Raw genomic sequence first — 26,112 nt, 5'->3', positions numbered from 1 at the left:
GTGGCACTGTGGTCGAACCCACAGAGCCTAGGGCTTGCCGATCAGGTGGTCGGGGGTTCGAATCCCCGTGATGGGGTGAGCTCCCATTGTTTGGTTCCAGCTCCTGCCAAGCTAGCAGTTCGAAAGCACGTCAAAGTGCAAGTAGATAAATAGGTACTGCTCTGGCGGGAAGGTAAACAGCATTTCCGTGTGCTGCTCTGGTTCGCCAGAAGCGACTTAGTCATGCTGGCCACATGACCCGGAAGCTGTCTGCGGACAAACGCCAGCTCCCTCGGCCTATAGAGTGAGATGAGTGAGCAACCCCAGAGTTGTCCGTGACTGGACCTAATGGTCAGGGGTACCTTTACCTAATCTGTGAAACCAAATATGTTTTGAACCTAGAGACCAATCCAACATTTTAAGCTTCCAGTAAACACTAATGTTTTGTAAGACTAAATCTTTGACTTTATTAACCACAAGTACACAGGAAATCTCAGCTTGAGTAGCATGTGAATTTAATTCTTTCCTTTCCCTCTCAGAAAAGGCCTAGCAGGGGTCCTTTCCTTTTTCCTTATCTCTGCCTCTCAGCAAATAAAGTGGACACCCCGGCTAGTTCCTGATCTTTCTTGTTTAGGTCCCTCCAAACCTGAGTGTCCTTTCACAGCTCAGTTCTCAGCCATCTGGCTTCTCACCCGTGGCCACTCACTCTCCACCAAAATGAAAAGAACAATCAGTTTTTAAACTATCACCAAGTAGCATGGGTGTAAAAAAGAGAGACTGATGACTACCAAACCAAAGTGGGGCTGTTTCAGACAAAATTGGAACTTGCAGGATGAACTGGTGAGGATCTTGAGTGGTTTTTTTGACCACTTTTGACTATTCAGATGTTGGTTGGGTTGTTTTTTTGTTTTGTTTTTTTGTTTAAACTGCACCATGTCTCCCAAAATGGAAATACTTTGCCTCAAGCTTGCCATATAAGAAAAATGCCAGCCTGGAGAAACACAAAAGATCCTTAGTAACAGAGTAATCCAAACAGCACTTATGCTGGGCTGTTTGGATGGAAGGGGTTAGAGATTGAATGGGGGTGTCCCTCTGCCCAGCTGAGCCAGTTGCTGAACAGCTGCTGAAATAGCTCATTCGGTACAGCATGAGACTCTTAATCTCAGAGTTATGGGTTCGAGCCCCACATTGGGCAAAAGATTCCTGCATTGCAGGTGGTTTGACTAGATGACTATTGTGGTCCCTTCCAACTCTACAATTCTCTGATTCTATGAAGGAGGCATGCCAGTAATTTCTCTGCCAGCAGAGAAATTTGCTTTCCAAATTGATGAGCCTTCTGTTCTATGAACTTGATAAACGGGCCATTATTCAGCTGTATGGTATCCGGAAGGAAGGAAGCAGGATCACATCAAAATACTTCTTGTACAGACAAAAAAAGACCCTCAAGCAATTAACTTCAAAAGATTTTTTTTAATTTAGAAATGCAGTTATATACATAGAATAATTGAAATTAAATTAAACTTTGTACAAATATTAAAATACTATCTTCACACCCACTTCAATGTACAGGATACCAGAAAAATATATATATATAAAATAAAGCAAAATAAAAACTGATTGACATCCTGCACAGCGTTATGGTATTTTTAAATCCCACATATATACGAGTACCATTCTGCAAATAATTTCATAGTGGTGCAACTCAGATTACAAACAAATAAAAAGCACTGAAGGCAACCAGGTTCTCCCTGTGTGTTTGCATCTCCAACTACCTGCAGCCTGCCCACTGGGTAACAGAAAGTGTGCAAGTGCTTGTTCTGATGGAACATTTGGTCTGAACTGTGTGAGCTTCCATGTAAAAGCAAATGCAGCAGTGCTATCTCCAGTAGAAATGGACAACCATTATTAGCAGAAGCCAGTATCTCAAGTTATATATTAACATAGAAGTGTTCACCATTCAACACACATCTCCTCTGGTGCAAGCGTTGAAATCTTAATAAAGTGACAGAGGTGGTCAACTCCAAAAGCAATTTTTAAAAAATCTGCAGGAAAGAAGCCCAGGACTGAAGCATATGAGAGAGAGAGAGAGAGAGAGAGAGAGAGAGAGAGAGAGAGAGAGAGAGAGAGAGAGAGAGAGAGAGAGATCTCCATAGGATACTACCTAAGATGAATCGAGCCAATGGAAGGTGTCCTACAAAAAAAAACCCACCATACTCAATCCCTTGTTTGTCTGCTCACTACGCTACTATAAAAGCAATAAGGGAAACAGAGGGTTGATTCACACATCAGAACAGCAGTTCTTTCTGCTGTGGGCACAACATCTATTGTAGATGCAGGGGTGGGAACACTCATCAGCCCCAACCAGGATGAATAATGGTCAGGGATAATTGGAGGTGTAGTCCCACAACATCTGGAGGTCCACAGGTTTCCCCCATACCAATAATAAAGTGTGACAGAAATGCACGTATTGACGTGTTTACAGACACTAGGCAGTAGTCACTCCATAGACGTGCAAATAGTGAACTGATCTTAACTCGCGGCCAAATTTGTTTTTCTGAACAATGTGTCTAGGTGGACCATATTTGGAAATGATGGTAGAGCTGTAATACAATGCATCCAGTACTGCTTAAACCATCTGAAAACACTGTAGTAAGAAACCTCTGGTGGGCAGCAAGTTGGTCAAGGATGTCACAGGCTTCCTCACAAGGATTAAGAAACAGTACACTAGCAGTTTCAGTTGTGCATATGCTATATTACCCTAGTGCAGGTACCACGAGCATCTTGATTTTGGAAATGCTCTCCAGATGCGCCACAGAAGCCAACTACTGTGGTATTTACTCATTTATTTGGTAGACATGAGTATGCATTCTCATGTGCAAAAAGCCCCTGGCAGCTCCTGTGGTATCCAAAAGAAAATCTCTCAACGAGAAAGTGGTAAAGATTAAGTATGGAGTGTACAAAGAAGCCCTTTCCATCTCCACTTACTTCTAAAAGGCAATGAGGAGCTGGGCGGCACCCTTCTCTCTCTCTCTCAGAGTTAGTAGCATACATTTACCACTCTGCCTAAAAATGCTGCAAGGAAATATCATACAAAAGCGCTCCAGTGAGAAAAGTGTGTACCAGAAGTGGCCCTAGAAAAGAGTTGATGCAAGAGAAGCCTGCACCCAAGTGTCCAGCCCCTCCAGTTCCCCTTCATCCATTGCCCTGCCTGTTTTTTCCCCAATCTGTAGGGTGCACCAAAGCCTACTGTATTCATGCCATTAAAATGGAAAGCCAATCCAATGTCTTACTTCACCACTTACCGGTATTTTATGTGAGAGTAAGTTTCAAAGCTAAGCACTTGAGAAACCTGAATGCACAATCCTACAAGTGCTTGCTTAAAAGTAAGCCTCACTAAGTGGGACTTACTTCCAGGTAAATGTGTATGGCATTGCAAACTAAATGGTAATCTTATTTGCCGCAACTTGCACGGGCTCTCAGGTTTCAGATTTTCCTACAAGAGGAGTGACACCATGGCAAGGACATCAGGCTTCCTGTAAATGCTAAAGCTTCTTGGGTCATTGGTAGTTAATGGGCCTCATCATACCTCAAACAGACTATCTGGACTCCTGCCCTCTCTCCAGAAGGTCTCCAATGTCAGCAGCAGCTGTTTTAAGAGACACTTGCTGTATGTGCCATACATAAACTGGATGCATACCACAGTATGTATCTAACCACTGGAGAAGCGCTGCAATTTAGTTTAAACAAGTGTTATCTTGCTTTTAGCACTAGGTGCATGGAAGTATAAGGGAAGAGCTATTGCTCAGTGGTAGAGTACATGCAGTGTACACAAGAGGTCCCACATTCAATTCCTCAGATCTTCACACACACACACAAACACGCACACACCCCACTTCAGCTAGGAAAGACCTCTGCCAGTCAGAGTAGGCTTTTCTGGACCAGCATTAACTCAGTATAAGGCAGTTTCAGACGATCAACCAATATTCTAAATAAATGGAGGGCGACGTGGCATGGGAACCACGCGTTTATCAAAGGTGTTATGTTCCAGCATTCAAAGGGCAAGGTGAGCCTGCAGAATCAAATTCTAGATGCCTACAATTTTCAAAAGCAGACAAATACAACCTTAGGTGAGTTTTATTCTTGCCAGGCACAAAGTGTGTCCTTGCAGCATCTGGCATTCTGTACACAAGTCTGGAAGAAGTTAATTAAGTTAGTTTGACTTATTAGGCACCTAACAGCCACACAGCATTGGGCTAGTGGTTGTTTCAACTGATGTCTCAGAATTCTTTAAAAATGTGTCATGGTTTTAAAACAGAGGACCTCCTTCATTTCCAGCCTGAGCATTAGAATAGATGCCCTGAGCATTATAGATAATAGCTATTGCTATTCTTGCCCTTCATAAATTTGTATTTAAGAACCTGAGAATAGGAAATCTTTAAAAAGGGGGGGGGGAACCTACATTCTTAGCCTGAAGACCGTAACATTTGTATTTCATTTCTCAAAAACCAAATTTTATGAAAGAGAAAAACTGCTCTTCTGTTGTCTCCCATAAGATTTTGACCATAAAGTTCTTTTGTGTCCCTCATTTAAATTACTCAGGTGAAATGCCTATTCCAGAATTAAGACCCAACTTGATATCTGACTCTTCATGTATCTGCACAATAAATACGAACCATCCACGGGTGAATGGGGGATGGAAATTAAGAGTGGTGTTATTGCTTCATTCTATTGTTTTTAAAAAAGGAAGAAACTGAATACTTTTCTTTGGGCTACCGGTAGGTGTCACCCAAATTTCTGCCACTCTTTCACACTGTCCAAAATATTTAGCACGAGTTCTGTCAGTGCAACTTAAGATGATAGATATGGGCACATCTAAACCCTTCTGCATAAATGGTGCTCTTTAATTGCTGATATAACCTCCCCATGCAACAACGTCCCAAATATATCAGGCAGGGTAGTTGGCCGGGGGGGGGGGCTTTCTTTTATAAAGAGCAGAGGAATCTAAGCCACAGCCTGGCTATGTTGTTTGGGGCTGATGGGAACTGTACTCCAAATCATCTGGAGGGCATCCAGTTAGTGAAGGCTGATCTAAACACCACACTGAAGAAGAGAAGCACTCTCTGAACAAGGTGAGAGCCTGCTCTACAACTGGGAGTCTCAAAGAGCAAGCCGGGAAAGCCTAAGGTTAGGGCCATATATGTATTCTGTGATAACAGTCAATATTGGGCATCAAGGCAATCCACATTTCTGTGGCCTGTATACATTATGAAAAGCAAACTAATTGCCATCCGTTGGATTACTCTTGGGCAATTTAGTTTGCTTCTGCTAATCAGGATGAAGTGTGAGGAACTATGCAGAGCCCTGAGACTTTATTCTCTCTTCTGCTTAATTTTAAACTGTTACATTAGCACGTGTATATTGTTTTCCACAGCATTGTACATATTGATTTTTTAATGATGTGTTTTTCTAATTGTCATTATAATTATTTTTTCTTATGTTCTTTTAATTGTGGTTGCCAGTCCCTAGATATATTGTGAACCAATCTGAGTAAAATCCTGAGAGAAAGCAGCATACAAATAAGCCAGTGATGAAAAGACGATGGTCTGATTTCAATCAGATACATCACCCACAGATTTGCAAGGCAATTTTCACAAAGGAGCTAAACAGCTTTGAATTAAAGCTGCAACCTGTAATTATCTGAATTGCTTGGGTCTATATTCAATACCAAACTGTGTGCTTTTGTGTGGAATGTGCACAGTGTGCAATGCCCATCTAATGCTGGAGAACACGGACAGTGGCCCAGGGAATGATGCTGCTTCCCATTCAGATTTTTTGGTGGTAGGCAGGTTGGGGGGGGAGGCAAAGTGTTGCCTTTTCCCACAGTTGTCTCCCACATCAGTGCATTGTTATGATAGTAAACGGGGTTGACCTCTGCCACTTCCATTTTTCAAAGGATGGGCTTTCTACTTCCCTTGATATTTTAAAGCACACTGTGGTTCTGTGTGCTCACCCTGGCTTTAAGACAGGGGCAAGTGTGAGAACTGGCAACCAAGCCATTCCACTTTTGTTTTAGGAATCTTTAGGAAAGGTCACAGAATTGTTCGATTGAGGAAGGCTCACTGGAGAAAATCTGGGAATTTATACTTCCATGATGCCATCAAACTGCATCAAACTGCAATGCACTGACCACAGAGGGCTAGATAAAGAAGAGCAGTAAGTATATTTATATGGAAAGAGGTGGAGGTAAGCGAACATATTCCCTGCATAGAAAGAAGCAGTGTGCAATAGGAGTGGGTAGAGGAAGAAACTGGGGCAAGGGATCTTCCAAAAGGGTAAAGACAGCAGCATGGCTCTTTCCATTCTATTTTGTTTTAAGGCAGACTATCACTGTTATTCATTCAAGGCAAATAGGACATGCCAGATACAAAAAGCTAGGTACTTGCTAATGGTGATCCATTTTCCAATGACTAGTTTCTAACAGAACCAAGAGGAAGACATAAGCAATGTAGGCTAAACACTAAAAGCCCTGGCATTGCTTTTGCAAGGATGGGACCCAACAACAGCAACAAAAATAAAGTGGTGAGGCCAAAATTGCTCTCTCATTAAGGTGGGTCAAAGTAAAGGCATAGGCGATGAACCCTACTTGGGGAACAGCACAATGTGCACACACACTGACATCCTACAGTCATTCCACAGAAAACGAGCTCAACACACTCCAAGATGAAAGGCTTTGGATCAACTATTGTACAGCTGTCGTATTGCTGGCAGGCTGGCTGTTCTAGGAAGAGGGCAGTCATTTTCCATGTGGGCTTCTCAATGCAAGTGCCCTTAAATCTGGCCATAGACTGAATTGCTCTAAGCTGTTTGTCTCAAGACAGCCCTAGACTTCAGCTCACACCAAGTTTAGAGACTCGTCCTTGATGAACAAAGGTAGAGGGGGGACAGTTTTCACCCCAGCAAGTGTTCACTTTCTCCCTCTCTTTGGGAAACAAAGAAAAGCAAGTAGCAGCCTAAGCTTGCCATTAATGTTCTTCTTTTTCTTTAAAAGAAAAAGAAAAAAGAAAGGTTGGCAAGTTGCAGTGGCCTTTAACATAGCCAACACTGCCCAAGTTCCAAGTGCAGCTACGTTAAGTAGTCTTATGTTGTTGAAAACTCTGAGACCTGCAGTATGTGTATGTCACTACAACTGGACTCTGACCCACCCCTCCTCACAGCCCATCCACAGGTGTTCTGACTTGCCTCCATAAGACAGTGAATAAATGGAAGGAAACTCTCTGCACCCAGCAAAGCAAGCTTGGTTGTTGTTTCTTGGCCCTACTTTCTGAGCAGAAATCCAGAAGCTAGTAAAGCCCACGAGAAGCTGCAACAAGCCAGTGTGAGAAGGAGCAAGGCACAAGTAAATAGCAGCTCTCCAGAGACCACACTCAAACATTTGGTGGGGAAGGGGAGAGGTATGAGGAGCTAAAGTCCACTGATGTCACTGAAGCCCCCCCTTAATGTAGATAAAATGTGGGGAGAAACAGCTGGCACCCTGTACACCCCACTGATGCATCAACGAGGCATCCTGGCGGCATCCTTTGGATCTTCAGCTATGGGGTATGTGCCTGGAGGTATTCAGGGCACAGCGCATGAGAGTGGGGAAAGTCTGCGAGGAGTGCTCACCATCCCGGAAGAAGGAAAATGGAGAGAAAAGGCTAGACAAATGCAGCAAGCCTCATGCTTCTTTCAACAATGGAATATCTGGATTGGGAGAGAGGAAGAGAGAGAAAAGACAAGTTAAACAATCTTTTGTGTTTACATTCCATATCTGAAATACCACACAGCACAGTCTTGATATAAGTCTTGGCTGTCCATAAAGCCCTTTCCGTTTATCAAGTTCTTATTTGACCATGTCAAGCTTCTATAAAAGCCTTGTCAGTCATGCTTCTTCAAGGACTTTCCCCTAGCAAAGTCCCAAAGTCTCTTAACTACTGAGGATTTTCTTGGGACGAGAGACTAAGGCTTACTGACCAAAGCTGCTTTCTTCAGCAGGTGTCAAAGGACTGCAAAATAATCACAGCAGAAAGGATTAACTTCCCTCTTCCTCTCCACACACAACATCCTGCACTTTCTGTCATCCACATAAAAATACAAAGTCCAGGGTTCAGCAGCTGGAACCAATTATGCACATTTAAAACACATTACTAATTTGGTAGAGTTTATTCAGATTACAAGATAAGGATGTGCTTTTGTTGTTGTTCTCGGCTTGTTTCAAATGTAGACAATTTATTCACGATGGGAAGCAAAAATTGGGTCTCAGAGAAGGCAATTTGGTGGGCACTAGTTTTTGAAAGTTAGTAATAAACTAAACTAACTAACTAACAAACAAATAATTTATACCCCGCCCACCTGGCTGGGTTTTCCCAGCCACTCTGGGCAGCTCACGGCATATATCAGAACATACTAAAACATCAAACATTAAAAACTTCCCCATACAGGGCTGCCTTCAGATGTCTTCTAAAAGTCAGATAGTTGTTTATTTCCTTGACATCTGATGAGAGGGCATTCCACAGGGAGGGCGCCACTACCGAGAAGGCCATCTTGCCTGGTTCCCTGTAACCTCGCTTCTCGCAGTGAAGAAACCAGCAGAAGACCCTCGGAGGAGAACCTCAGTGTCCAGGCTGAATGATGGGGGAGGAGATGCTCCTTCAGGTATACTGGGCCGAGGCAATTTAAGACTTTCAAGGTCAGCACCAGCACTTTGAATTGTGCTTGGAAACACACTGGGAACCAATGAAGAAGATGCAGAGCAAGGTGGGTGCGGCTCACCCCGGGTGTCATCCCTGGGGGGGGGGTGTGACATTGCTGCCCCGCTCCCCCTGCGCTTGCGCCGGGCGGCGCACCCCCTGGGATGCTCACCATGGGCAGCGCACCCCTGGGATGCTTGCCCCGCCCCCCGGGTGCATGCCGCTCCGGGTGCCGGACCAGCTAGCTCTGCCTCTGCAATGAAGATCCTTTAAGACTGGTGTTAAATAGTCCCAGCGGCCACTCCCAGTCACCAGTCTAGCTGCTGCTAGTTAGCAGCTATGATCCACTTCTTTTCACTCACAAAGAAAAAACTGTAATGTGCAGGGTTCCCCCCCCCCCAGAATGTGCAGTACGATTGTGATTGCCAGTTTTTATGACCAATGAATAGCCACCATTGTAGATCCACAGCAGAAGCAACATCATTACTCAGTCCATTACTGAATAACTTATACCAGAATGCTGTTAGGGATTGTGTGTGCATGTTGGAGAAAGGGGGAAGAGAAGGGAGGGGGATCCTAGTACTTTCAATAAAGTACTGTATTTCTTCTTGTAAATGTTCCACTGTAAGGTGAAAGGCACTTTGGAAATACTAGGATGTATGAACTTTTAAAATTCCAATTAGCAGGAGTTTAGGTGAAATACTTATTTTTCAGTTTGCTTACCATCAGTGTACTCCTCTGAGGAAGCAAGTGATAGAAGGCTTTGTACATCACTGCTTTCTGAGTCTGGAGCTTCTTTGTGCCCAGGTCTGCTACAAGATGCACCAGCAACCCAAGAGGAAGTGGTCGCCTGATGAACTAGAACAGCCTCCGAGTGGTGAGAGCTGCTAGCTTCACACAGTCCAGAGCGTCCAGGGATTTCATCCTCCCCAGCAAAGCAGTTGTGACCCACTTGGTCTGGTGGCTGCTGCATCTCCCTCGCTCCACTTTGCCCAGCTCCCTCTGAAAGGACAATCTGTACCCGTGAATCCGAAGGAGGTATGCAGTTCCCAGCACTGCCGTAGACAGCTTCTTCATAGGATGGCAGAGCCACCTGGACTCCATCCACCACGATGGAAACCTGGTCCCCAGAAACGCCTTGATCACGCCTGTATTTGAATTTTAGAGAAAGAATCCACATTATGTTCTGTGATACCCAAGAATACAAAAGCATTTATGCAATACTGTATCTGCAGAACTCCTAGATTCAGTTCTTCTTGACATGCTGTTTCATTACACTTTATACTTGAAATCAGCCAGCAGAAACTGGACTTCAACACTTTCACTGGCAATGGCAAGCAAGAAGCATGATTCCTGGCCTTGGAGGTGCGGGGGCTGGGTGGGCAGGGTTCATCCCAGCAACTGTTTGGCAATCTAATCCCCATCCCAGTTCCAAACCTGGGAGGAAAGCTGGGGACAATTTAGCAACTGTAATGCTGGAGCAGGAAAAGAAAACAAGGGGCTTCCTAGCCAGTCGTGGCACCCGGGGCACATCAGCCATGCGGCAGCCAGACTCCATGCTTCCCTTTTGGGTTGAAAAAGGAAGTGCTCTTAAGGTTTCTAAGCTCTTTACACCTCAGCCATTACAAGGATGTAAGGTAGGCAATTGCATTGTAATTGTATGCATTGCAGATGGGCAGAGAAGAGACTAAGAAACAATGTTAAGACCACCCTATGAGTTCATGGCTGAACTGAGATTTGAACTTGGGACAGTCCCAGTTCCTAACTCAGCACTGGGCAACACTAGCTCTGTAGGTTATACACTGAGGGGGTGGGGGTGGGACTAAGACTCTCACACATGAAATATTTGGACACAAATGAATGCAGAAGCTACTGAAGAGTGGTGGGACATGGTGGGACAATACACCTCATCAGCAAACGGTATCAAATGAGTGTTAAGCAACAGACAGAAAACTGAGGTGAATTTATTAACTATTAGCAAATACCTTATACCATAACCCCATAATCAGGGCAAGGAGCCACAGCTCTGGAATCTGCGCCCTGATTAAAAAAAAATATGGCATTTAACTTCCTGGCTGGGCTGGTATCGCAATATTGCTGGGCTTCTGTGGAACAGCTCTCTGCCTCCGAAGCCAGAGAAATGGTCTACACAGCAGCAAAAGTTGTCTGTCAGGAGGATTAACTGCTCGATGAGACTCCTCAAACAGGAATGCTTCGGCACTGAACCCTATATCCAGGTTAAGAACAGCTGGACTGACTGGGAATATTGTGACTAAGAACCGCATGTGTCAGACCATAGCAGGAGGCAAAATTATCAACATTTCCATGGAACTGTCTGGGCTTCCTCCCACCGTGTGTGTGTGTGTGTGTGTGTGTGTGTGTGTGTGTGTGTGTGTGTTAACAAACTCTCATCAAGGCTCCAGAACTACCGTAAGTAAGATTTCAAATGTCCAATTCAAACAAGGGCTTCAGCTTCTGAGACAATGGAATTGATAGCTATCCCAAGCAATGTCAGAATTCCTAGTAGAAAATCAAAATCTAAAGAATTAGAGGTGGCTCTTTACTTAGGGCAGATGGAGCTGCACCCTTCTTGCACCCACCAGCCAAAGCGCACTCTTTCCCTGCTCTTCATCACTTATAACACACTTTTTGCTTGCCCCCACTGAGTCACATGGCCTGGCTTCCGCGGCAGTTTCCTCCCTTGTTCTGGCCAGCCAAGGAAGATGTGCATGCATATCTTCCTTCTTACTGTGGCTTCTGTTCTTTTTCTCATAACTGAGCTTCAGTAGCAGCCGCTGATTTTTCTGAGTTTTTTTTTTTAAGCAACGAGGTGGTCCAGTGTATATTGGTGGTGGTTAATAGAGAAACAGCTAACATCACCACTCTCCCTACTGTGAAATAAGCTTTTGCTGAGTTTTACAACTGTGAAATGGACAAGTATTATTGGTCTCTGTTTGCCCGCCCCCTCAAATGGGTGTTCCATTTCACAGCTGCCGATGCAAAGAACAGCACACCTTAAAAAAGAATGCACAAATGTTTTCTTCTTTTGGGGGAAGGGGGGTGTCCATTATCCAAGAGAGTGGTATAGGAAAGACAACATGTCTATATGGTTTGAGACTAAGCTTCAGATCTGTTTCACTGCAAAATTGGAGTGTGTAAAAGCAGAACAGCAGACAGGACTGCCGCAGAAATTAGCCATGAAGCAACAAAGCAGTGCCTGTTACTGTGGGCCTCATCGCCTACATACATTGCAAAAGAGCACCACAGATGTTTCTGGCGCTCTCCTCAATGAATAATTTCTGTGTTGTGTGATTGCTGCCCTGAGTTCATTATCTTGTTAAGAGGCAGACTTTCTCTCCCCAACCACCAAGCCTCCTGCTACTTCAGATACTGGGCTTAGAAAGGAAAATTATGCCTCATTCTGCATCTGTTTGCTCCAATATGAAAACTAGTAAGATGGAAAGTCCTTTCTCTCTCTCAAAAGAACATGCCTTTCTTCCACCTCGCTGCAAAATATGCTCTGTGTGAATAAGTCTGGATAGTTCAGTTGGTTAGAGCATGGTGCTGATAACGTCAAGGTTGCAAGTTCTATCCCTGTATGGGGCAACTGCATATTCCTGCACTGCAGGGGGTTGGACTAGATGATCCTCAGAATCCCTTCTGACTCTACAATTCTATGATTCTATATGTCCCAGAACCCACATACTAATGCCTGTATTACAGCAATAGCTACTTAACTGCTGCCACTTAACAGCCTCTGCAGCAGAGACTTGGAAGGCTAACTAAGCCTCTATACGAAGCCCTCCCCTATCCCTCTAAGTGAAGACCAAAGCAAAGCTTCCACTCAGCAAGTGCATCACCACCATCAGGTGAGCATGAGCAGCCCCCAACCTTCGAACTATGGCGGTGAGCAAGTATTCTGGTAGTTGCACTGCAATCCCTCCCCACAGCTCCAAAAGTGGGAGGCTGGATAGGGGTTGTTTAGCAGCACTTGCAACAGTGTTACTGAAGTGCCAAGAGCACCTCAGCTGCACAAAGGTCAAGTCTGCAAGCCCCCCACTCTCCCTTTTCCTGCAGGTAAGGGCGAGAACACGCTTTGGGCCATGCAGTGGCCAAACCAGCAAGGGAAATTATAGGATCTTGGCAGCCACAGCTTTTAGCAGGCTGTTTTGGACCCCTGCCAAAATTCATCAGTAAAAGCTGTGTGCCTAAGGAATGCTTCCCAAGGAACTACCAAGGCTGAATCTTCTCTACAGATGATGAGACTGCAGTCATTAGAGGCCTGCACAACTTGAGAACCATCAGGCCCAATGCAGTCTTCACAGCCCCCGCCCCCTTTTTTACAATCCCCTGGAGGCAATAAGAACAAGAGGCTTATCAAGCCTTTGCAGGTTGCAACATGGAGCTGCTAGACTGCATTAAGCTTAGTGATCAGTCTTAGTTGTGCAGACTTGCAGCAGGATCAGCAGCCCGATAGCAACTTTTGGCCAAAGAATGTAGACACTCTGCCTACTAGAACTCAACCTAGAGAAGAAATCCACAAGAGTGAAAATAACACCAAAAGAATAATAAAAAAGGAACAGACAATAAGCATGATTGTAGGCAGGACAACAGCAGCAGCGAGAGAGACTCCATTTCTCTTCTCTAAGCATCTGCATGCACAAACATCTGCCCTCTAGTTACAGGTCATCTCCACCAACTCCCAGAAGCTCACCTGCTGTGATGAAAGGACTTCAGCTTTGGCTGCAGCAAAACAAACAACACAACTAAGAGGAGGATGAGAGCTACAGAGCTTGCCGTGGAAGCCACTATGGACAGGGTGGGCACTCCTACACTTGGAGGCGAACCTTTATCTGTAGAGCAAAAGAAAAAGTTGTTTTTTAATGGTTTCTTCTTAGGAAGCAGCTGTTTCCCATCACCAAATAAGAGTCCTAATAAACTGGGCTAGGAGAGAAAGTAGGATTATAAGGATGCTCTGGTCTTCACAAGGCCAGCTTTGTCCTCAAGTCAGTACCACGTGGAAATGCATGTGGAATTGCATGTGGAATTGCAAGTCAGTACCATGTGGAATGTCCAAATGCATTCATTGGGTTGTCGAATGACACTTACTCCAACACAATTCCCAAGCAACCTTAACCATTTGACAGCCAGGGCCCCTTTCAAGTGTTGAGGCTATTTGGTTACATGAATGCAAACTAACCCTAAGCTAGCACCCACCCACCCCTACCTCTCATCTGAATTCCATTTTATATCTAGGGAAAAAGTTGAAATTTTCTCCTTATTTATGTCTGGATGACTAAGTCAACATCTCATTGAGCATATTGGTGAACTGTGAGACTGCTACAGTACATCTTATCTGTTTAACCTGCCTTCCTGTGGTGGGGAAAGCACCAATCCTTCCTCCACTCACCCCAACAATCTTTAAAAACATGCATGATTTTCAGCACATCATCCAGCTTGCAGGGAATTTCTCCTTTCCATAACATTTTATTCAATTACACACACTCCTCTCTCCTCTGCTCCAATACCTCATGGTCAATTAAATGACAAACATTTTCCTGCAGACTTCTTGGCTTTCTGTCATGGGAAAGGAATTCCTATCCAACTGGTAAAAACCTTGCAAGACACAACTGTCAAGTTACTTTGGGAAAGTTCTTTTATTTTTGAGACAGGCATGACTAGGCAGAGAGAACATTCTGTGCTGCAGCAGGGTACAATCAAGCAGTACCCAAATTAGACCCCTCTCCCTCAACTTGACCAGGTTCGCTGAAGCTGATGCGATTTGAAATCAAACAACCTCTACAGGGCTGCTCTTAAACCATAAGCTTGCTATTTTAAAAGAAGATCAAGGGGAATCATTCAGAGTTACGCATGAAACCTTTTTACCAACCCAAACTGGTGTGTGATAATGTCGTGAATTTGGGTAGGAATGGGCTAGAGCAGGTGTTCCCAACAAAATTTTCTGGAGGACCCCTCATCGAGCCGCTATTGTGACAAGGACCCCCATTAATTCCTAATCCTAAAATTAAAAAGTGAGAGCCAAATTAAGAGTCTTTTTATAAGAGTCCAGGGAGGAAGGAGAGGAATGGAGAAGACAGGGTACCTGCGCAGTAGCGCACAAATGAAGCCGACGCGCGCAAAGCATCTTGAGGAGGTGAGCGTTAGTAGAATGCGCGCGCTGCCTCTTTGCAAAACAGTAGTGTTTGTAAAGCGCCACCTAACGGCATACAGCAGAACTACTGCCTCTATCTAATTCTAGTTTTGCGCTAGACTCTGCTCATGCAGGAAGCGGCCAAAACAAAAAATCTGTTATCATACGAAATATATTTAATATATTTTTTATTCTAATAGCATCTTGCGGACCCCTCTGGCATAGCTCGCGGACCCCTGGGGGTCCCCGGACCACCTGTTGGGAACCACTGGGCTAGAGAGTTTTGGCAGAATTGTCTCTCACCCAGCAACTTACACTTCAGGAAAGACATGATTACAAGTCTGCAGTGGCAATGTGCCCTTAGATAATAAGGTTAACCCAATGCATTTTCTGAGGTCTAGACAGGCACTGATTTATTTGCTAGTACTTGAAAGGCATACAACAAAATGAGAATGAGTATATATTCACACTGACCTTGGCTGAGCCTACAGGTAACTTGCATGTCTGGGTTCCACTTTCCATTCTTGCAAGTCAAATATTTGTAGTCTCCCTTCAGCAGATAGCCTTCCTCACATAAATACTCTATGACACTGTCAGATGTCAATGGCTCTTTGCAGGGGGATGGGTGGCATATGTAGCCTCCATTCTCAGGCTCGGGTGGCTGTGGACAAACTGAAAAGGGAGGGGAAAGAGCAGTTATGATAACAAACTGAACAAGGGGAGAGAGCAATAAAAGCAGCAGGAAACAACACGAAATAAACTGGATACCCTCCCTCTACCAGCTTAATTCTTATAAGTGCTATTGAGACATATAGCACAAAGATTTTCTGAATTTCAACCGTTAATGAAAAATGCTGCATAATAATCATTGTCCATTTTTCGCTCATGACAGGTGAAAGGAACATATGCAATGGATGCTGACTGAGCACCTCAACCCCCCACTAGCTCTCTGCCGCTGCCACAGGCACCATATTCTGTTGCTTCTAGGTTGGCAGCTGAAAAGCCAGGCAGCGTCCCTAAAGGTCCTTCAGTTGCTTCTGATTATCACAGCCATAATCTCAACCTATTTTAATTCCAATGTGAGGGGAGAGAGACTCTGTGTTGGCCAGCAGGTAATGGCTTTTTCCACCTGCCTTGCCTCACCCTGCCCCCCAGGAGCCTTCATAAGGGAGCTTTTTCCAGAAGAATTGTGAGGAGAGGGGGAGGGGAGAGGGAAAGAGACCCTGTTTGCTATCAAGGGGAGGTTGGTCTCACCTGTGCTGCCCCACCTTCAGCCCAAGTGAGTTGCTGCCAGGGGCATTATGAGTCTATGTATTTAAATGAGCTGTATAGAGTGAAAGAATATGAGTCAGACTCATGGGGGGGTGGAGAGCGTATGTTTGAACTTGAACTTAAAGGTAAATGTAAAGGGACCCCTGACCATTAGGTCCAGTCGTGACCGACTCTGGGGTTGCGCGCTCATCTCGCATTATTGGCTGAGGGAGCCGGCGTATAGCTTCCAGGTCATGTGGCCAGCATGAACTTAATGTTGTTTATTTTGTTTTATGCATGATAAATGTTGTATTGTTTTGCTAATCATATAATATGCCTTTTGCTTTAATGGTGATTTTTAGCTTATTTTTTAGTTGTTGCTTTGTTAACAGTGTTTTACAAATTGTAACCGTTTCACTGATGATTTGTTAATTATCCTATATTATATATGCTGCATTTGTGATGTTCTATTACCAGTATGTTCTTTTGACTTCTGCCCTAAAAGTGCACCCCTCCATTGTCTCCCGAGATAGATGGATGCCAACAACAACAAATTATGTACTATTTGTGATGTTCAATTATGTTCCCTCATGTTATTTTTATTTTTTGTTTGCAAACAGTTTTGGGATTCATTTGAATCAAAAGCAGCATAGACATATAATAAATCAAATCAAATCAAATCATTTGTTTCAATTACAACTTTTCAGTTTAAGGACTGGGAATTGGGAAAAACAATTTAACTTAGAAAAGCACTATAATAAGAACAAAAAAGTCTGCTGGATCAGGCCAATGGCCCATCTAGTCCAGCTTCGTGTTCTCAGTGGTCAACCAGGTACCTGTAGGAAACCCGCAAGCAGAAGCCAAACAAGAGCACCGTCTCTTCCTGTGGCTTCTGGCAACTGGTATTCAGAAGCACTGATGACTCTGACCGTGGATAATCTATTCACACAATGGTACAATTGCACTACTGATTACTTTTGGCGGTGGTGGTGGGGACTAGGTCTATAAAAACATGCACTAATGATTCAAGAATATATTACTTTATGAGTGTCAGATCTTTCACTCTTCCAAAAGTGCAGATACAACAGCCTCAAATAAATAAAAGATACATGCACTAGTCTTCTGTCTAGGCTTTCCTCACTATTTCCCTTGTAAATGTGCTCATCAAGGTAACATGGTACTGGGGTGTAGAAAATAGATGGTGCCACACTCCGTGTTCAAAACCATCTGTTATAAATTAGTGAGCTCTCGTTTCATTTCCTACAATATGTAAAACGTTAGCTGAAGCTGAAGTTCGTGGTAGTGCAACCCGTACAGCACGTGTGACAAATATTCGCACAGTTGTTCAAAAATAATTTTACACCATTTATCAAATTTGTGAGAGACAATTACTTACAAAGTGCCATGAAAACTTATAAACTACCTAAAATAAAGTGAACTTGCAATATCAGATTTTACTAGGTTCTTATAAATTATTGACTCAGTTTTTTGTTTTTTCTTGTTTTTTAAATAAGCTGAAGTTCAGCACAGAATGCAAGTTCAACACCCCAAACCTTGAACAACATGGACTTTTTCTGACTAGACATCTTCATTTTTCCTCTTTGTAGTGTTGAAGATCAGACATCTTCAGCATAAGAGCAGATGGTTATGTCAAGAGAAGGACAAGTTCCAGAAGGAGCTTCTCTTAAAATCTGCCACAATAGTTGGGGTTGTAGCTGACATCAAGCTCATACTATGTTGATGGCTGTTCAAAAACCTGTCTCTATATCACATAAGATGTAATGTATAATGCAACAGGCACACAGTACAAGATTTTTAAAACGAACATTTAGTGTACTTCTTACTCCCACCAAACAGTTTATTTTACTATAAACTTTACTGTATTCACAGCAGAAAAAACTTCAACGTTTGTTGCTCCTGGTTTCTTCATATCAAATCATTATTGGGAAATTACTGTTTCCCTGTCAAGCCTGTATTTTGAAGAAGAGTCTACTTTTGTAAGCTAATGTTGATAAATGGGAGCACGCTCAAGAGAAGGGATTTGTCTGTGTAATCATAGCTGTGCATTTATGTAATTAGACACAAACACTTACAGTGTAAAATATGCCCAGTCATTCCAGACTTCCCCAAAGCTTTTCAATAAAAGATCCCCAAAAGAGAAATAAAGACTAATTACAGTCTTATACCAATGCAGTCACCAGCTGGTGATTCACAAGCAGCAGAGTTGAATTCTTAATTAACATGCGGCAACACTAGAAATACCGCATCCTCATTAACCCTCTACCATGATTAGCAAACCAGGGAGGAAACCTGCCAGAGTACAGCTTTTTATTAAAAATATTGGGTGGACTTTAATGCCATGCCATGACAACCGCGCAATCCGCACAAGCATTTCTGCTTCCCAGATGGAATGATCCCCCCTCCCTCCTCTGCACACTGTTCTGGGGGTTCTCTGGACACCTCCCTAAGCCAATTTTGAGGGTTCATGCTGATGGGACTCATTTGGTTAATCCTACCCTATGTCTTGTAGCATGCTCTAACTTTGCAGTTAAAACCATCTCATCAGTAGGCCATGTTCCTAAGAACGCTTTGAGAAATTTAAAGAGTCAAATAATGGTGTATAAAATCTTAGCTGATGATTGTGGAATGTAGTAAATATTTGTATCTCATAAGCTGCCTTAATTTGGTTTCTGTATTAATTTAAAATTGGGCTTTAAAAATATTACACACCAGCAAAAGCATTACTTATGAACCGGATTTAAAGTGTGTTTGCTTATGTTGACAGACCTTCAAAAAAACACATATCCCATAGTTTTCCAGACATTTCACTGGGGAAAAGGTGTACTTTATTTTTGTGACACTAAACATGTCAAATCTATATTCTAATTTGTAATTTATTTCTATCAAAAACAGCAACAAATGTAACAGGGGAAAAATGCATAGAAAAAGAAAATCCATTCCCAGGGTTAGCATAATTCATTACAGCATTCCAGAAGCAAGCAAACAAAGGCCATTTATCATTAATCTGCTTTCCTTCAACAGAACAACAACAACAACAACAAAACCAACATTGTATGCAGTCTGTATACTAAGTGTCTGCTGGCTCTCCAAGTACTTCTGTCACAATTAATACATTTGTGTCCACTAGTAGGACACCTAAAAGCTTCAGTGTTCCAAGGCAAACACAAGCTGAAAAGTCACTAGCAGATAGTATGAAGGCTTCAATTTCAATCACCCACAAGACGAGATAAGCATCACTAAAATAGAACTCTAACCAGAAGTGATAGGTAGCCAAATGTTTTAATGGTTCTCTTAATAAGGCAAATAAAGACTAGAGCTATTGAAGGGGTCATGAAGCAAGTTGGGGTGGATATCACAACCTCTGAAACCGAAGACTCAGAAGTGAGAGAATTAAAAGCTGATGATTATAATGAAGTTGTGATTAATAAATCGATGAGGTAGCAGAAGGAGAATAAGCTCAGTGGAGAAGCTGGAGGAGATATGGAATTTCTCCCTGGAGACAGCTGGAAGAACAGAATGAAGTGATGAGTCACAGGTTGAGCCCCAATAGACATGGGATCCCTGAGACAGAGAAGTGAATAAAGGGTGCACACCCTGAAATATTATGTCAAATAGCTTCCAAAGCACATTTGCACATCAATAGATGGGAACTGTTGCACCTGGGGTTCCCTAGGTTTCTCTGTAAGCCTTGAGCAACATTTGCAGGTCTCAACAACCTTCACGAAGACAAATGAGGCCAAGATTATGACAGTCATATTCAGGGGTTTTGCTGCAACAGTACAGTGTAACAATTCTCGAAAAGTGCTCTACTCACCAAAATAGAGTGAAAGTGCAAAAAAGAAAGTTCTCAGGGGGAAAACCCCTCAGAGAGTTCTTAAAGAGAGGCCACTTCCTGGTTCTGCTAGATGCCAGTCAGAAAGAAACGGAACAAAATAGCACTGGTTCTACCTTGTTGCCCCATGTGTTGGAAGCCAACCGAACCTGGGGGTGGAAGTTCAAAAATTTCCCAAATGCTCTACGGCTGGATGCAGGTACATTCCCAATAACAGACTGCACAGAACCCCCTGCCCGCCTTTCACTTTGAAATCATTTTAAATTTACCAATTTATGCAACACTAACATCAGAATATCTTCCTCAAAATATGATTCCCCCCCGAAACCTGTCCCCAAAGTGAGCTAAGCCATTGAACAAAAAGACAAAGCATATTGTGTTCCATTTCTCAAGATGACACAAGAAACGAACTTTAAGAAACCAGATCGATGCTGAGACACTGTAGAAATGGAAGGTTTATACAACCTTTGTGTAACTTCTAACATTTATGAGTAATGGTTATACTGAAGTTTTAGTCTTGACAGAGCTTTGAGTGGATTCCTTATGATGCAAAACACTGCTGAACTCTCAGATCCACCAAATAAAACCATAGTTTCCCCAATCAATAGAAATCTGACTCAGAGCATTCTTGTTTAAGATTCAGTGAACTTCTTCACACTTTATTTAATGCTGCTCTTTGCAGGCATAAGAACTGGATGCTTTTCTAACTTAAATCATAGCTCAGATTCTCAGGATTCCACAGGAGCAATTTTAGATCCTATTTATTAATTAAGGGATCCCATAGACTGTTGGCACAATAGAAACACAGAGGTTTTCAAGGTTCATGTCCGGAGACGACTCCTATGAACTCCAGAGTTTAACCTATTCCATTACATGATGAAACATGCCAAAATTACTGCATCTTGCACTATAACAGTATACACAACCTGGTAGATCACCTCGCACACACTGAACTCTAAAAAGTGTAAATTGTTTAAACCTACCATTTGAGAACAAAAGCCAAGATCCGAAGCCATAGCTTGATTGATCCTGGTTTGCTCTGACTAGCCATAAACATCCATAGAAATCCATCTTCTCCGATGGAAGAAATTCTTGAACATTAGGTTTTCAGAGTTCATTTGACCATGTTTAACTCTCTCTGGTTTATTAAACAGATGCAGTTCATATTTCATCCTCCCTCTACAACAACAAGAGCTATAGAAAATTGCTTTAAAATAAAAAGAACTTTTGACTATGTGTGGTTCTGTGTGCTAGTCATTTCAGGCTCCTAAAAATCAATGCCACATGAAGTTTAGTCAAACCTACATGAATCATGGAGATCACAGGAAATAGAAGCTCTACCATTCTTTGTCCATACATGTGTACAACATATGTACATTAGCAAAGGCCTTACAAATTGCACACCTCTCAGAACCTACTTTTCTGAGCCTCCATGTGTCAGAGCACAGGATATACACAATTAACCCATTTGGAAAAAACCAGAGCACAACAGAGTGACTCAGTCTCAGATTCACTGGTATGACTCTGGGGAAGTTTCTTTGTAAGTGTTGGAAATAATGCTATGGTCTGCTGTGTACTGTAGCTCAGATATTTTTGAAAAGTGGTTTAAGTCAGTCCAAACTGAACACAGCTAGAGACTGTGATTCCTTTTTCTCCTCCTCATAAAACCTGTGAGCGCAAGAAAATCCCATTTCTCCATATGAATCCAGACTACTAAAATAGAGAATTTATTATTTAAAATTACTCTTTTGAAATGAGGTAGCAGTGGCTTCCTTAAATATACGGAAGGGACTTCGTGGTGGTATCCCAACACTATGCAATGCTAGAATGGCCTGACCCCCTTTTTACATATTATGAACCTTTGAAGGGAATAATTAAAAAATTAATGCTACGGGTATTTTATTGAATTAAACTACAGTTAACATTTGGCTTATTTTGTGTTTACTATTTGGGGACATTTTATTACTGGATCATTTTATAATTTTTATAAACGGGTTTATAATAGTATCCTTAGTAGTCTTTGAATGGAAAAATCCATCAATTTGAGCAAGTTTTTAGATAACATGGAATATGCAAATAAATCTTAACATCCATGTACATCTGGAATTTGTGTGAAAGCAAGATAAATGCAAGCCAATCTAGGGAAGCAGAGTTTGTTACTCTTAATGAAAGCCCCATTCTTAAGAACATTTTAATATTTAATATTTTAATAGTTGTGACCTTCTTCTTCTTCTCTGGTGATCACTCGTAGCCAAGTAAGATAATTCTGGATCCACATGTCCTTCCATAGTGGGGACATAGGTTTCCGGGCGGGAGTTGATCATGGTGTATTGTACTACAACCTTACTGTACGCTTGGGAAACATGGACCACTTATAAACGCCATCTCCAACGCCTCAAAAGTTGTGACCTTATGCTCTACCTGAATCTCCTTTAAAATAGTTATTGGAAACTCTTCTTCTATTTAATGGTGCTCTTGACAGTACCAAGTATTGTCATGAAAGCAAAAGGCTTCTTGTGAAGTTTTTAGAATTTTTAAATATACAGAAAACATCCATTATTTCAGTGTATTATAAATATAATCCGAATAGTAAAAAATAAATGCAAAGGAAAAGCACACTTAATATGCTTTAGAACACTGTGATCACGATTAGTTTTTCTCAGTCTCTCCAATGGCAGATCATTCCTGTAGTTACATGAACTAGTTAAAATCCCTAGGACATGTTAAAAAGCATATAAAAAGGTAAAGGGACCCCTGACCATTAGGTCCAGTCGTGACCGACTCTGGGGTTGCGGCACTCGTCTTGCGTTATTGGCTGAGGGAGCCGGCGTACAGTTTCCAGGTCATGTGGCCAGCATGACAAAGCCGCTTCTGGTGAACCAGAGCAGCACACGGAAATGCAGTTTACCTTCCCGCTTGGAGTGGTACCTATTTATCTACTTGCACTTTCGTACTTTCGAGGTTGACAGGAGCAGGGACCGAGCAACAGCTCACCCCGTCGCAGGGATTCGAACCGCCAACCTTCTGATCAGCAAGCCCTAGGCCAGGCACCCCCAAACTGCGGCCCTCCAGATGTTTTGGCCTACAACTCCCATGATTCCTAGGTAACAGAACCAGTGGTCGGGGAAGATGGGAATTGTAGTCCAAAAGAAGTTTGGGGGTGCCTGCCCTAGGCTCTGTAGTTCAACCCACAGCACCACCTGCGTCCCTAAAAAGGATATAAGTAGTGCCATTTGTAGACCCTTGAAATGTTAAGGATTGTGGCAACCTTCACTTTTAAAGCCTCTCCAAGTCTCACTTTTATTATCTGCTATGCATGTCAATCATGAGTACAATAGCTACAAAGCAGCTTTTCAATTAGGAGGCAAACCATCTACCTCTTAGAACCTGGGGGTTATGATAATTCCCCTTTTGAAATGCTAATATTATTACAAGCACAGCACCAGAAGACAACTGGCAGAGCCTGGATGACAAGCCATTATGGCTGTGGGCTTTTACAGATGGTTTAATCAAGGTCTATTGTAAGCTACCTAACCTCTCACTCTCAAGAGCTATTCCCTTCCTCTGTGGAATATTTGACAGCTGTGGTCCAGATAAATAAAGTTTTGGTAACAAGTACTGTACAGTGGTACCTCTACTTACAAATAACTCTACTTACGAACATTTCTACTTACGAATGGAGGTCCGTCCGCCATCTTGGATGTGGTTTAGATAGGATTTTTTCTACTTACGAATTTTTAGATAGGGTTGCTTCGACTTGTGAATTTTTTCTCCCAATGCATTCCTATGGGATTCTACTTACAATTTTTTTTTTTACTTATGAATGTGTGTTCAGAACGCATTAAATTCGTAAGTAGAGGTACCACTGTAATGGGGAACAGTGAAATGAGGAATAAGTGTGCCAACCGTCTGCAGTGTGAAGCTTCATTGTCAGCTATGCTTACAACTTGCCTAAGGCTACCTTACATTCAGTGGAGGCAACATTTGAAATGAGAATTTAGCTCAAACCACTACATCATGAATTGTTCTTCAAAGGTCTACTCTCAAATCAAGTTGGGGCTTAGGATGCAGTTGTGTGTGCAACATCATGAAAGTACTCATTGCCATTGTCCTTCCTTTAAAATGTAGGACAGAATATTAAGATTCTTATTTTTTACATATCCCAAAGCCATGAATTCTTACATTAGAGAAATTTCAGGTTGTAACCTTTTTCCTGACCCAAACACAAACAGGAACCACATTTTCAAATGGATGAAATTATTTACATACAAGGCAAGTTAGAATTTTAGCTGACAACCCAAATACTGCAATAGGCAGAACGGTCACCAACCAATCCAGGACTACCGGAAGATAATATTTACATTGACATCAAGCAAGAACTCTTCATATGTTACTGTTTCCCCACCTCTAATTTGTAGGGATTTCAATGAGTCTCTAAGCAGACCACACACAGAGCTTCAAGCTGAGCCTTCAGTCAAGTGGAAACTAGGCTAACATTTAAACAGGTGAAAAAACACATTAACTGGCAGCGGACACTGCTGATCAAGCTACTGTATCCAGTGAATGAATATTCCAGTGTTCAAAAGATGTTTCCATTCCACTACTTGTTCCCTGGCTGGATTTAGAGATGATTGTTTTTAAGACATCTTGCCAAAAGCAGAAGCAGTAAGCTGAAAATTCATATAAAGAAACCATTTTATCACAAGTCAGCATTATAGGAATACTTGCTCACCTTGCCCAAACTGCCACAGCAAGAGAGGGAGAAAAAAAGGTAAAGAGGGAATAAAAAAACATTCGAGTGTTAAGTAGAAACTGCTAGCAGTACATGATAACAAACCTGTTGGGATTATTTCAATAGTGAAAGTGTGTTAGAATTACCATCTTGTTCAGCTTCATATATAATGTGTATGCCAGAATGGGACAATTCTAACCTTAAATGACAGACAAGCTTCACCATATCATGCCCTCTGGTGCATGGGCGTACCCAGGATCAAAGCTAGGGGGGGCAGACCAGGCACACCCCCAGCCATGCCCCCTAGCCACCCGACTGGCTAGCTGGCAATGATGTAGCCAGGATCCCCCCAGGAGGCATGGTCAACATCCACACACCCCAGAGAAAAGGGGGCCATTTACAAGGCAGCACACAGAGCCGCTTGCGCTTGCACTCCTGCCTCGCCCACTCCTTTAATGGCAGCAGTGTCTAAAACGAGGCAGCAGCAGCTGCCTCCGTTGAAAGAAACCTGGACTTGGACCTGGGCTAACTTCAGCCCACACTCTTTCAAGTCACAGCGAGCATAGCACAGAAAGTGCTGCCCCACAATGCTTTGTGGCACCTCATTTGCATGTATGCAAATGAGGTGCCGCAGAGCATTGTGGGACAGCACTTTCTGTGCTGTGCTCGCTGTGACTTGAAAGTGTGTGCAAATGAGGTGCCACAGAGCATTGTGCCACATACATGCAAATGAGGTGGCGCAGAGCATTGTGGGGCAGCACTTTCTGTGCTGTGCTCGCTGTGACTTGAAAGAGTGTGGGCTGAAGTTAGCCCAGGTTTAGGTCCAGGTTTTTTTCAACGGAGGCAGCTTTGCTGCCACTGCTGCCATTTTGCTTCAGCCAAGCAGGCTGAGGTAGAGCATAGCAGGCAGCATCCCTGCCTGTCTTCTCCAGCTGCCCTGCTTCTAGGGGGGCAGCTGCCCACCCCTGCCCCATGGTGGGTATGCCCATGCTCTGGTGAGTACAGTAATATTTCAAGAAGGAAATACAGATGTGCAGGCACACAATGGACCCATGCCAGTGTGTGTGGCCATAATTCCTCAATATACAAAGAATTTCCAGGAATTCATTTACCTCTGACACACTACAGCATTCCAAGGGAGGCATAACATATATTCCGGGGTATAAGACGACTGGGCGTATAAGACGACCCCCCCAACTTTTCCAGTTAAAATATAGAGTTTGGGATATACTCGTCGTATAAGAAATATGACCCGACTTTTGAGAAGATTTTCCTGGGTTAAAAAATAGTCTTATATGCAGGAATATACAGTAGTTATGAACCAGGGTTATGAACTTGCCATGTGAAGTGTTTACCAGCCAGGTGGCAGGAATGTATGGATGTGGGAATTTCAAGTTCGAATTTCCATTCGCCTACAAAG

At 42.9% G+C, this 26,112-nt stretch overlaps 1 protein-coding gene across 2 annotated transcripts in view; it reads right to left on the bottom strand.

Annotated features, from left to right (window-relative positions):
- Nucleotides 1–1,429: 1,429 nt before the first annotated feature.
- Nucleotides 1,430–26,112, bottom strand: part of SUSD6 (sushi domain containing 6) — a 61,067-nt gene continuing 36,384 nt past the window's right edge. For both annotated transcript variants that reach the window (XM_035113478.3, XM_088669909.1), the window contains exons 3-6: nt 15,331–15,528; nt 13,420–13,558; nt 9,429–9,853; nt 1,430–7,719 (exon numbers count right to left, since the gene is read on the bottom strand). In XM_035113478.3, coding sequence (XP_034969369.1) covers nt 7,694–7,719; nt 9,429–9,853; nt 13,420–13,558; nt 15,331–15,528 — 788 coding nt within the window. In that variant the 3' untranslated portion in view covers nt 1,430–7,693. The remainder of the gene's footprint in view (nt 7,720–9,428; nt 9,854–13,419; nt 13,559–15,330; nt 15,529–26,112) is intronic.

This window comes from Zootoca vivipara, chromosome 1 (assembly GCF_965207765.1).
Source record: "Zootoca vivipara chromosome 1, rZooViv2.hap1.1, whole genome shotgun sequence".
In the NCBI taxonomy this organism is placed as follows: Eukaryota; Metazoa; Chordata; class Lepidosauria; order Squamata; family Lacertidae; genus Zootoca; species Zootoca vivipara.
Note: the sequence above shows the minus strand (reverse complement) of the source record. Positions and strands in the feature narration are given on the sequence as shown.